At 36.9% G+C, this 13,646-nt stretch overlaps 2 protein-coding genes across 5 annotated transcripts; one reads left to right on the plus strand and one right to left on the minus strand.

The window, feature by feature from the left end:
- Positions 1–107: 107 nt before the first annotated feature.
- Positions 108–5,267, minus strand: LOC113585626 (cleft lip and palate transmembrane protein 1-like protein). 4 transcript variants are annotated; one of them, XM_027023223.2, is made up of 17 exons: positions 4,681–5,267; positions 4,507–4,601; positions 4,015–4,201; positions 3,805–3,926; positions 3,570–3,657; positions 3,360–3,477; positions 3,099–3,193; positions 2,878–2,962; positions 2,524–2,627; positions 2,396–2,440; positions 2,142–2,189; positions 1,972–2,054; positions 1,846–1,880; positions 1,691–1,746; positions 1,563–1,607; positions 1,339–1,454; positions 108–1,079 (listed from the first exon to the last, which is right to left on the minus strand). In XM_027023223.2, the coding sequence occupies exons 1-17, from the start codon at positions 4,879–4,881 to the stop codon at positions 995–997; spliced, it is 1,608 nt and encodes a 535-aa protein (XP_026879024.1). In that variant the 5' UTR covers positions 4,882–5,267; the 3' UTR covers positions 108–994. The 4 variants fall into 4 exon arrangements, with proteins under 4 accessions (XP_026879024.1, XP_026879022.1, XP_026879026.1 ...); XM_027023221.2 differs by having other exon boundaries at positions 1,846–1,883; XM_027023225.2 differs by lacking the exon at positions 4,507–4,601 and having other exon boundaries at positions 1,846–1,883; positions 4,681–4,760.
- A 107-nt stretch (positions 5,268–5,374) lies between these two features.
- On the plus strand, positions 5,375–12,990 carry mrs2 (magnesium transporter MRS2). Its single transcript, XM_027023211.2, has 11 exons — positions 5,375–6,012; positions 6,327–6,400; positions 6,787–6,823; positions 6,918–7,030; positions 7,270–7,443; positions 7,726–7,856; positions 8,263–8,379; positions 8,572–8,724; positions 9,179–9,296; positions 9,678–9,791; positions 12,524–12,990. The coding sequence occupies exons 1-11, from the start codon at positions 5,829–5,831 to the stop codon at positions 12,593–12,595; spliced, it is 1,287 nt and encodes a 428-aa protein (XP_026879012.2). The 5' UTR covers positions 5,375–5,828; the 3' UTR covers positions 12,596–12,990.
- The last annotated feature ends 656 nt before the right edge of the window (positions 12,991–13,646 follow it).

A 13,646-nucleotide genomic window follows, 5' to 3' on the forward strand; every position in this document is an offset into this window, starting at 1 on the left:
TCTAAACCAAAGTGTTTGCTTTAAGGCCCTAATAAAGCTTTTTTCTGTTTGATATGAATGAGAGCTATTATGTGACAACAGAAAAAAACAGCACATTCTTCTGTCAATCAAGTTTCAATTAAAATTCATTAAGATTTTTATTAGACATGATTAAATGTTTTCAAAACAATTATATTTAAAACAAACAAACTGAAGCATGGCTTGCCTTATGGATAAATGTATTTGTTTTCTTTACAGTACTTCCTGTATATTCTCGTCTACCTCAGTTATGAAGCGGTCTCTAAACAAACACTAGAGGAATCTAAAGCACAGGTGATGCTGCAAACAAATGCAGCATCTGTATTGAGCTATAGGTTTAGGGCCTCTTACAATCTAGTGCATTAGATTGTAGGCTAAAAATGTACTGATCTATTAAGTTGAAGCCAGTTAAATCATAGGTGTCTGGTTCACAGGTTTGACACTATTTTTGCTAGATGCTGATAGCAGCGGTTTCATTAACGCTCTGGGTGAAGTAGGTCATTTCCTATATTAATCCAGATGAGCCTTTGCATGCATAGTCACTTTCTCAGTGACTATGAGTCTAGAGCAGTTACACTAATTATTTGAGAGTAAATGTAGCAAGTATTTTTCCCTGGTGGGATGTAATATGTAGTTTACATGATCTGTATGTTAAGGCTAAACTGTTTAGTTTAACAGAAGATTTAATAATAATAATAATAAAAATAAACTTTCTTAAAACCAAAGCACTCAGTGTCAAATGACTTGTCATGCAGTAGGGCTACATTCAAATTGTGGTCTCTCAAGCTTTAGAATATGGTAGATGTATTAGACTGCATACTATGGGAGTCTTCAGGCCCAAGAAAGTTAGAGCCAGAGAGGAAGTTTGGACAGATGTTTCAGTCATCTTCCATATTCACACTCAGTGACTGTGCTACTTCACAGTCATACATGCTCATAGCTTGAGCATTTCCTGTACCTCTGCTGATGCATGTAGTCAGTCTTCATGTGTTTTTGACTTAGGTTTCTTCCTATGTGAAGCCCCATACTCTCGACCTCTAGATTTGTTCAGAGGGTAAATCCTGGCCAGAATGTAACATATTAATAAGTGACTTAACATTTACACAATGTGAAATACAATGGATAGATTCATTATGAGAATAGCAATAAGAATATCTAAAAGTATATGTATCAGAAATACAAGCTGTAACAAACAGAAACTAGCCTGTTGATTGAAATATATCAAAGCAGTCATCAGAATATTTCAAAAGTCACAATGTTAAAGTTAACTGGAGATACCCAATAGTGTATTCTAAAATCTAGCTATATAGGGTTACATACCTCCGCTGGTAGAGGTAGATTAGGAAGACCACATCATCTCTGAAACAAGCCAACTGATGGGGTCCAGGAGTGGTTATAATTCCACTAAATACATCACTTATAAATGTGTTCAGGCCCTGTAATTTTGTATAAGACATATTAACAGTCATTAATAGTCTACTTAAAACTGAATATTTCTGAAGGTAGATTCATATTTTGATATCAAACCATCAATATAAACTTACTTTGTAGAGCAATACTGAAATTGGAAGTTGGCCAACAGATTTTAGCTGTAACAAAACACAAAACAGACCCTTAACATGCAATCAATTTAGAGGTGAATTTAGAGGTGAACTCTAAACCTTGTACAAACCTTGTAATTTATAAATAACTGTGGGACCATAGATAGGAATCCAAATGCATAAACCCCTATTAAAAATAATAATAAGTAATTTATTTGACATTTTAACACTCAGTGAAAAAGAATAAACTTGCAAAAAGAGTGATTCATTATTTTTAAAAACTTACCACTGACAAGACTGTTTATGGTCCAAGAGTACCAACTACTAAGAATATGAAAATAGACAATAGTAATAAAGTAAAATCTAGCAAATATTTAAAATTCAAAATACTAACAGTCAAATTGTACAATACCTTTTATTCTTGAGATATAAGAAAGAGTACATGGCCCCACTGATGCACAATGGATACATTAGATATGACAAGAATTTCATTGCCTGAGAAAGGAAAAATATTAAGATAAGTCATCTAAGTTTTACTTTCCTTTTTTGTCATTGCTTTTCAGTGACAAATCGTTTCACTACCTTGGCATCATATTCTTCTGTTGCTCGCTCAGTCTCATCTCTCTCATCCTAAAGAGGACAGCACAGTGAACAATAATCTGCTGGAATACTCCAGCACATCTACAATGCATGCAGGAAACTCACATATCTGAGCTGTACATAGAGCTCTTTTAACCATGTAATAGTTTCATAGGATACTCTACTGAAATGACTTACAGTAATATTAAGGTTATACTTAAATGAAATCAGACTTACTAATCATTAGAAGAATTTACCTTAAAACTGGGCTGAAGTGCAAAGACTTTGCTGACTTTCCACAACTAAAGACATGGGGAAAAACATTTTAGAATAAAAGATTACATTTAGTGAAAGCAGCATTTAACAGACAAATCTGCTTCAATACCTCAATTAAAACTGCAACTCCCATGGGAATAAGAGTAAGCCAGCTGCTTTTCTCTTCTAGCAGATAAAGGAATATCACAAAAGTGCTCAAACACCTCCAGATCACTGTAGAAACACAGTTTGAAACAAATGTTTGCTGTTTTTCATGTAAGCAAGTATCTGAAGAGTAACTGTGATTAACTAGACTGACATCTACATTCATTTCAGTTCTAGAACCCTGGTGAGCAGAACATTTGGGCTTAACAAATCTACACAGTTCGAAAGAGCACATGGGGTTTTAGATTGTATGTAGTTTTTCCACTACTAAACCTCACAATTCATTCAAGTTGGAGTATTTAAGGCAAACTGATCGCACCTGATCGTTTGGAGATGCCAGCTAAACTTTTCTTCCCTCGCCAAAAGCTCACATCATTTTTAAAAGCAAAGACTTCAAATGAGAGCTATAAAACATTGCAAGGCATTTATGAAATCACCACGAATATACAATGTTAAAGATTACATAAATGTAAAATATTTGGAAATAAAGATTACAAAAGATATGGTATTCATATTGACATGACATAGAAATAATCTTACATGGAATGCTGGCACCAAGATAGACAAAACCAAGATATGAACGCCACTCTCAACAAACATAGCTTTAATTTCATCAAGGTTCTTCTCAGAAAATCCTGAAAACTCATAAATATTAAATAATATAATAAAATATTTAAATTAGTTAATAGAGCAATGAATTATTATATGCTGAAAATGTGTCTATAGACAATAAATATAGATTTGATGTTAAATTGATGCCACCACGTCTAAAGCATTTTAACAGTACAAAAAATGACTTACCAAAATGTTTGAGTGAGAATATGACAGCTTGGATGTGAATCCATATTCTAAATTTCCGAAGCGTTATTGTATCATATGATATCATGAGGGGGGCTGCTTTTGTAGTAATGTTTATCTCCTTCATAAAAGTCACAAAAAATACAGGAATAAAAATTATATATTCACCAAAAGCATTTATAATTTTCAGTATTACACTGTAATTTTACATACATTGAAGTCTTTTAGTCTGCTTCGCATTTCATCAATGAGTAAAAGGGGCAGGTATAGTTTCTTTTTGTCCTTTTTTCCATCTTCAACTCTGAATAAAAACATAGTGAATTTGTTACAAAACTTTGGTATCACATAATTTAATTTAGTAGTATTATATTATTCATAACTTACTCTGTCCTTTATAATTCATTCAGCTACTGTGCACAAACTGGATTGGTTTAGGTGTGAAACTCACATTTTCATGTATCTGCGCAGATCACTGGGCACTGCTGCGTTATTAAAAGTGAAGTCCTCTGTCATCATGTTTAGAGTAATGTGCGATTTCCAGTATGACACAAGCCTTGGTTCTTCTGTTCCCTACAGCCATAATAGAACACAGAAAAGGGGTTTAGTGCAACTTTACCTGAATGGCCACCAAAAACTAGTAATTACTGCACAGCATTACCTTATGAGCCTCTTCAGTAGAGCCAGGGCTACCCGCTGGAGCAAGAGGAGTCATTTGAAAGGTGAGACGTGTCACAAGTCGCACATGTTTACTGTCCTTCCATGGTGATACTCCACTCTTGTGTACAAACACCACTGCATGGATGGTCCCATTCTTAGTCATCTCAGGAAATGAGACGGTCACCTTTCTTTTTCCAAGACAGAGCATGCAGTAATGTGAAACAAACCTTGTAATACTGAGAGAAGATGGAGGGCAGTTTAGTGTAAATAGTTTCTCAGGGCTGCACAAAAGCAGAAGTGTGTCTTGTTTTTTGTTTTTCAAATAATCTAATCTGTATCATAACAAATAATATGTTAATGCTGCTGATAAATTATATGCAAAATGATATGCTAATATGAAACATTGCTATTTTACATCAAGTATACACATAAATATTCCAGATGGGGAAACCAAAAACACATTTCATGCATTTACTTAGAACGAATAACTTGCCTTTCAAACTTGGTGTGAATTTCAAATTTGTCCACTTTGAGCAAGAGCCTGTGCGCACTCTCTTCATTAGGGTCCAGGGTCGAATAGAAACTAAGCTTTTGCATTGAGACCAATGCGTTTAGAATACAATACATACAGTAACTTAGACCATATATGAAACAAATATTCTCTCACCTGCAGTCTCGGTTTGGTAGTCAGATAAGATGTAACGCAGTGGTCACCTTTTGCACCTTCACACGGTTTTGTATACACGAAGCCATATATGGCCCAGCACGTATGGAGCACATAGACAACCAACACTCCAAATATAACTTTCGTGTACGACATCTTAAACTGAGACCCATTCTTGGGCTTAGAATAGCACGAAGGAAACATTTCCAGCAAAAATAAAAATTAAGAAAAATCGCAGAAAGAAAAAATGCAAATCTAATGCCAGATCTCATAAAACGATGCTCAAACACAAACAGGAAGAATTGGAGTTACTCATTCTATTGAGGATAACGTAATACATTGCAGCCTGTTATCACTGGTCATAGAGGATCGGAGTATAACTGATCTAAAGCAAATTACATGAGTGCGTCGCCATCAATGCACCAACGCTCAGCAACAGACTGAATAAGGATTTTAAAAATCGATATCACTAGATCTACGTATTGATTACACTTATTACAAACCTGCCTTGTTTCCTTAAATTTACTATTTAAGGTAACATAATTTGTGCATGTGTCTAGCTGTTTAAAGATTATAGTGGGCAAATGTGGGCGGAGATCGTCGTTTTCGGACGCGCTGAAATCCTAACCAATGACATTTCCATTTCCGTATAGCTCTACGAACCCCAGTGCATTCTGGTGTTGTTCGTCATTACGTACTTCCGAAGACATGTGCAGTTTTCTTTCGTAAAACAAAACAAAACAAAACAAAACAAAAAAAACATTATGTTGAAAGATGAATACCTTCCATCTTACATAATTTACCGTACTATACATGGACAGTGCAGAGTGAGTGAATAAGAGGAGCGGGCATAGCGCTGTTTATCTCCATTGCTTGTGCACTATTCAAACTAGCAAAGTAGCTATAGCATATGGCTTCTCTTGGTTTGCATTTTTTGGGTTTTTTATTGGCCTTTTCTCTTGTAAGTTTAAAACGCAACAACCAAATTTCGAATATCCAGAAAGTCAAACTAAACGCACATGGTTCTTATTACAAAGCCTAAGTCAAAGTAATTAAGTTTTGTCCGGATACATCTGGAATATGCTACTATAACTAACATGTCGCAGGAAAATAAAATGAACTTTTAACGGGGTTTCCATTCTTTGACTACAATGGAGGCGTGTATGAGATGTATATGTCGCGAGAGTCTTGCTAGAATCTTTACAAGATGTTGGACTTTAAAAAGCTCAAGATCACATTTAAAACGTCCTCTTTCTGCTCATCAATCAACGTCTTCATGGAAAGGAACGCAAAGCAATCTTGTTCTGGGAGGGGCAACGTGGCGAAGACCCAACGGTATTTGTAAATGTTGATAACAATGATAAGAAATTGTTGGGAAGTGCACCACTGAACGCAAGTTTCTTTAAACAGAATTTTATAACCTAAAAATAGTCTCACGGTTTTTGGTGTAGACCTGTTATTTATTTATAAATGTAATAAATATAGAATGAGCGTTTACATAATGGCTTTAATAAAGTGATATGAAAAGTAAACTTAATCTAGAAATGCAGCAAAGCAAGGGTTAATGTTAAATGATATACTTGATCTGACTTGTCTCTGTTTCTGTGCAAAATAAAATGCACGCAAATGATCCCCCCCCCCCCCCCCAGCCCTCTTTTGTCGTGACAGAGTTACGGATGCCTCTCATGCAGCACTGTCCAGTGTGGCTCCTGTTTTTGTTGTGGTAAGATCACAAACTGCTTGGGGTGGGTGGTGCTACCAGCCCAGTGGTTAGAGAGCCACAGCTATATCTGGTTGTCTCTTAGCATGCCTGCATAGTGTAAGTTGCTTTGTAAGAACTGAAACACAATCATGTATTAACTGTAGATACCTTTGCTGCTGTATTAACAGTGGTGTATATAAATCTGCTAAAGTGAGTGTGAAATCAGGGCTATCATAGGGTCAGGCCACTGGCTTACTGTCTGAGTGTTTATTTAACAGCTGCGCTCTCTGTCCATATAATCATGATAATTCAGATGTGTAAGGCACATATCCTTGGTCAGGACAGGAGATGTTTGGTGTGTGTAATGCCAGAGAGACCAGTTAAGCAGGGACTGTTTTGCTCAACAGATGAAATTTGAGCAAGATGGGAATGTCACTGCATTTGGTAAGTTTGTTTATTCACTCATGTCCAGAAACAATGTGGCAGTGTTTTTGTTGTAAATAAGAGCTGTCAAGTGTCATTTGTTTTCTTTCCTCAGAAAAAAAGAAAACAGAGTTCTATCAGGAGCTTGGCTTGCAGGCAAGAGACCTGAGATTCCAACACCTCAGCAGCATCACATCACGCAGTAATATGATCATCATTCGCATGGAAGTATGTCATGTTTTCTTTTATTAGTGGTTTGCTGGCTAAAGGCAAACACCAGAGTCATTTCTAGTGACACATTTCAAAGTTTTGCTATCTTAATGCTTTGTACCATCCAATGTATGAGATGACAGACTATAAACTAACCTCATTCTCTCACGTCTTTGCTGTGATCAAAGGAAAAAAAGTCTGGAAAACTGTAATTGCAAGAGTAGTTTCCAAATAGTCTTTATTTCTGTATTTTGAAGTCCCTCAAAGCTGTAATAACTCCAGAGTGTTTGATGGTGCTGGATTTCCGTGGGCTGGGTCTGGAGAAGTGGCTGGTTTTGGAGCTCGGACCCCAGTTAGCAGGAGATGGAGCCCTGGCTACCTACTCACTGCCCTTTGAGTTCAGGGCCCTGGAGGCCATTTTGCAACACAGGGTAAATGATTGGCATTTGGTGATGTACTGAGGTTGCGATGAGCAAGCAAGTAGTTCTAGAGTAAAACTGTGACACAATGGACTTGTTTTCTCATTGAATTGTAACCACATACAGTCATGTGTTGATTCTGAATAGGAAGCTTTGTCATGTTTATTCTGACAAAGAGGATGATGATGATATCTTTGTCCAGAATATTTGACCTCTGGTGGAAAAACATGGCCAGAGACTTAGGTGTGTGTATGGGATTGGAGAGCTCTCCTGTGTATGTGTGTTCTGATACAGATAAGCACACTCCAGACAAGGTTAAATGAGGTGCAGCCTCAGATCCTGGACTGTCTGGAGTCCTTAGTGGATCCCAAGCTTCTCTCTGCAGACCGCAGTAAACTTCACATGCTTCTCCTGAACAGTAAGAGGTTAGAGAAGAAAACAATTCCATTTTGTCATAATGTTTTGCTTTTGTCATAAGGGTTTTGTCATAATTTTGTCATAATGTCATAATTTTGTCACAATGTTTTTGTCTTAAGCATTTGTCACAATGCTTTTGTCTTAAGGTTTTGCTTGTAAATGCTTGCTTTTGTCATAATGTTTTGCTTTTGTCATAAGGTTTTGCTTGTAATCTAAATCTAATTTTGGCCTTCTTGCTGTTGAAGCACTGTTTCCCATGTCTAGGTTTAGAAAATTGAGCGCACACAATCAAGTTTTTCTGACTTCAGTTTGCATCTTTATGCTATTCACGTAAATAAAATTAAAATGGTAATTTGTCTGATTTTAAGCATGTTGGCTATCTGCCTTAAACTCCAATAACTGAATTCCACGTAGCCTCTCTGAACTGGAAACTGACATCAAAGTATTTAAGGACAGCCTGTTGAAGATCCTCGATGAAGATGAATTGATTGAGGAACTGTGTCTCACCAAATGGACTGACCCACGTGTGTTGTAAGTGAAATGAACACTCACCTTTTTATTGCATTTGGACAAATGGCTGCATTATATAAACCAATTGTATAGCTTGATAATGTTGCAATTATGGTTTTCTCTCTTTTTTAAAGCTCATTTCAATTTATGCATGTGTGGTTTTGTACATGTGTTTGTGAATGCATGTGTGTGCTCATTTGCCTATGGAGGCAGTGAGGAGAGTAATTTACACATAGATCATGCTTATGAGATGGAGTTGCTCTTGGAGAACTATTTCATGCAGGCAGATGAGCTTGGAAATAAAGCACGGGAGATGAAGGGGCTCATTGATGACTCAGAGAGTGTCATCTTCATCAACCTAGACAGGTACCTGTAATATACAGATGGCATGTCCACACTAACAGAAACAATGCCATCTTTGATTTGTTCATTCTCATCTTTAATATTCCAGCAAATTTTATTTTTATCAAAGAAGTTATTATTTATTCATGGTGTTGTTTTTAAATACATTAATAAGACCAACATCATTAATTAGGTTCCTCTACAGATTGGGGTCTTTTTAAAACACTTTATTGTTAAATATATTTGCATAAATTATTAGTGCCCCCCCGCCCCCACCACCAAACACAAATCCATTTGAAAAGAATGTGTAAATGCCTGTCAAATGCCAACAACTTCATACTGTGTGTGCTTTTCAATTTTTTATCTGTACTGTTTACCTATTCATTCTTTAGTGAACCTATGACTAAAATGAGGCATCTGCAGAGATCATGTGTTTATGTACCAGGCTCTCTTATAGTTTCCTTGTTTCTAACACTAGTCATCGAAATGTGATGATGCGTCTGAACCTCCAGCTCACCATGGGGACTTTCTCTCTGTCCTTATTTGGCATGATGGGTGTGGCATTTGGCATGAACCTTGAGTCTTCCTTTGAAGAAGTAAGTGGATTTTTTCTATTGGTGTAATAAAGGTATTCTGTTAGTTCATGTTCTGATGGGATTGCCATTTGCTTCCTGTAACTTGGCAGCATGAACAGCAGCAGGAAGTTGCTTGCAATGCCTTGTGTTCAGTCAGGTAGCTATATACTGCTCAGCTAAATAAAGGGACTTTCCAAGAACATTTTGTTCTCTTATGAACATGGCTGGCTCTGTATAATCTTTAAAACTGTACAACCATACTGTTTTAATAGATGTGTTTTAGTCTTACAATTCCCATAGTTCCAAGTAGATGCTGTACTTGTTTTTCAGGTAATAGTGGACCCATTCAGACTATGAATTAGACACAGGTCTGTGTATGTCTGGGTGAATGCGTGTGTGTAGGATCCACGTGTGTTTTGGTTGGTGACGGGATTTATGTTCCTGGGAAGTGGGCTTATCTGGAGGCGCCTGCTCTCCTTCCTAGGACGACACTTAGAGCCCACCTCTCTTCCTCCAGTAAGATCCCGCACAACAGCAGCTCCCACACTGTAGCTCAACACAGAGAAGCACTTCATAGGCTCACCTCAGCTCAGTGCTTCTTTCCTTCTGAAATAACATGGAATAGAGTTCCTTCCAGAATCATTAGCATCATCAGTTCAAAAATGCAAAAATGCCGGATAAAATGTGCTTCAATTATTTTTGAAGGCTTGGCAACTCTAAGATGTATCTAGCATTTACAAATATCCAGTGTATTAGTGGTTTTCTACTGTTCAAACCATCTACACTATACATTGCAGTAAAATATACACAAGATGCTTGCCATTTATTTTAATTTCTTACAGTGGATGTCTAAATTAAGACACCTCATCAAAATGTTTTTAACTTAATGTTTAAGTAACTAAATCACAATTTGCTCTATAATATGGCAATTTTGCAAGTAGTGAGATCAGGTTAAAAAGCCATAAAAAGGCCTGAGGACCAGCACTTTGATATTTGAGGTTTTAAAGCTCCAGAAGGCAATAAGCAGTGTTCCAAAAAGGTTATTAAGTTATCACTTTAATTGCAGTGGCAAATTCACACAAAAAAAAAGTTTAATGGGAAAGAATGTTTAGAAAGACACACACAACTATACCCACAAAACTATGGCTTCAGCTGAGCAGATAAATAAGTACCTCTGTTACCAGTCTCAACACAAAGTAATCTTTGCGAAAGTGTTGAGAGATGAAGTTGGCTGTAGGAAACCAAAATCCAAACCACTGAGCACTGAACAGTGAAACACAGTAAACACAGTAGTTGTTTTTACTGTTTTCTTTTACATCTGAATATGTCTGTATTAGCAGTAAAACACATCCAGGAAAGCCAAAGAATGTCTTCAACACATAATAGGTGTTGCTAGCTGTTAACATTCACAGTGGTATGACATCCATTGGGAGTATTAGACTGCATGATTGCTATATATGGTCATGTATTTGCTACTGCCCATAACTCCATAATTTCTTGTTCATAAGGCAAATAGGTAGCCCTACTCAATGCTGTGTAGTTAATATTAATGTTAGGTGTGTCCATTATGTTTATAACTGGGATATAGCCTTTATATACGCCTGCCTTTTCATGATTGGGGCTTCTCTGAATGGAAATTAGAGTGCAGTATAAGTAAGCAAGTTTTCTGTGGATCAGTTTCAGTGTGAATCCATGTTAGAATGGGAAATTAGTGTTATCTAAGTGAAGTATCGCCATCAGTGCTAGACTAGCTGGAGCCAGTATTTAAAAATCTGCCTACCATGTGGGTTTTTTTCTAGTGCTGGTGTGATCAAGATAAAACAGTGAAAGGGCATCCTGTGGATATAAACAACTCACTGACAAAAGAAGGCAGATGAGGATGTCAAGAATCATTCTGTTGAACAGTCAAGCAAATTTCAGCTAAATGCACTGTTGGGGCTCCAACTAACATGTCAAAACACACACCTGGTCTTTCCTTAACAAGGATGGGCTATAACAGCAGACAATTTCTGTTTTACCCATTGCTGTCTAAAGGAAACAGAAAGGCAAGACTCCAGTGGGCAAAGGAGCTCAAAAAATTGGATCACTGAGCAGTGGAAAAACATCACCTGGTCAGATGAATCCAAATTTCTGTTGCACTGTGCTTATGACAGGGTCAGAATGTGGTGCAAGTAGTATGATTTGATGAGCCCTTCCTGTCAGGTGTCAACAGTTCAGGCTGGTGGCGGTGGAGTAATGGTGTAGAGCATGATTTCTTGGCATACTCTGGGTCCTCTGATATTTGTGGATGGATGTTTGCACAATAGGGCTTACCAAAGCATTGTGGCCGACCAAGTTCATCACTTCATGGCAGCTGTTTACCCTGAGGCAGAAGGGCACTTTCAGAAGGGCAATGCACCATGCCACAAGGGCCATATAATCATAGATTGGTTCCAGAAACATGACAGCAAGTTTTCTTTGCTTCCCTGCCTTGCACAGTCCCTAGATCTTAATACTATAGAACATCTCTGATGTGGCATAGAATGGGTTCTTCAGAGGATGTCAGTACCTCCATCTAATTTTCGACATCTGCGAGAAACTACCCTGTCTGTATGGGCAAAGATTCCTGAAGAATGATTTCAATACCTAGTAAAATCTATGCCATAACACTTTGCTGTCGTTCTGAACGCCAAAGGAGGTCCTTAATATATATAGATTTTTTTTTTTTTATCTCACAATAAATTGTAATGTATAATCAAACCAGAGCAGTACCTCTGTTGTACTCCTTAAGTTAGACTGGACTGGTGTCCTGTACTCCGTGTTCATTTAGTCACCCTTCCTTATGAGTTATCTGGAAACCTTTAATATATATTTATATCATAAAACATGTGAAAAAACAAGAGAACAAGACAAGCTACCATCAGCTAATGAATTGAGTACACTGAATCCACCGAAGGACTGGTAGCATATAGGTAAACTTCTAGATTAAATGTAGGTAATTAACTGACAACTCAGTGTAATTCTCATGCATTTTATATATAACGGCCATTTTGGCTCATTTGTACCAAGGGTTGCAAACATTCTAGAGTGCACAGTAGTTATTTTTTATTGCCTCTGTTTGTAAATCTGTATATCACATTATGGTGATGTGAAAAGCAGGCCTGTTTTAAAATGGATGAAAGGTTAAAGAAGGTCTTTTTCTTTTAAATGCTGCCATTGTCCTTTGCTTTCCAAAGTCATTGAGGGCTTTTTTTTTCCCTCTTGCACAGATTCCACCTTTTTGGAGGAAAAACCAATTCACAGCCTTAAAAGGATCGGAGATAAAACCTGGAGTAAGATGATGGTATGGGTGTGGTGGGTCTCTTTCTTTCAGCTGCCCCTCCATTTTTCTGTCGTTCTGCCTTGTTCTGCAGATTTACTGTTCATGTCAGTAAACATACTGTTAACTGACAAAAACATGTTATGCTTTTAAAATAATATATATGGTAGTCAGATAATGGGAACCCCTCATCAAAGTAAAAATTCTAACTAGTTTTGAGTTAAGAAGTGACATGGAGTTTGAATTGCAGAGCTCCAACTGTCAACTATGTTGTTATAACAATTTATTTGATCTTATGGATTCAAGCAGTGCATACTTCTTGCCATTGTTGGCAATATATGAAAGATGTACTGCTGCTTTTGTGTACTATAAATTCCATACTATATTTAACTTTAATTAAAAAAGTTTAAATACAAATTGACTCAGAATCTTGAATCAAGCTTAATGTTTTTATTTAATATTTTTATTTGTATAGACTACTATAATGCAAAGTTATTCCACCTGAGGGAGACAAACTCTATTACACAAGTTTTTGTTACTGTTTTTCAAACACCAGCTTATGCTAAGACTGTTACCAAGGAAATTACATTTTTACAGTGTGTAGTTGTTGCCCAATAATACAAAGATATCTGATCCTGGCCGAACTGCTGTGACCAATCCCACCAATGTAACAGTAGAAAAATAGTATTGTTGTACGTTTGTTGTGTTTGGCGTATGGAATTTCTTTGTCCTATTCTCAAGGTTAATATTTCTGCAGATCCAGTAAGACATGTCATGGAAATGCTTCACGCAAGGCTTCTATTCACATATTTTGTAACCAGCTATCCATTAGACTTAAGTTCAGTTTTGTTTAGATAGGTTAGAAAAAGATCTACTATTACTGTGTGTTAATGTGTGATTAAGGTGGAAATACTAACGTTTAGGTACGTTCATACACGAGCGCATTCCAGTTAAGAGATTTGCATCAATAAATCCAGTAATCTCAAGCATTTTTAGTGGTGAATGATTCAGCGCAGTGTGGACAGCTGCCTCGACACGTGAACAGAGCATCCCCTAAATTTGGAGCCTTGACT

The sequence above is a fragment of the Electrophorus electricus genome, chromosome 10, assembly GCF_013358815.1.
Source record: "Electrophorus electricus isolate fEleEle1 chromosome 10, fEleEle1.pri, whole genome shotgun sequence".
Classification (NCBI taxonomy): Eukaryota; Metazoa; Chordata; class Actinopteri; order Gymnotiformes; family Gymnotidae; genus Electrophorus; species Electrophorus electricus.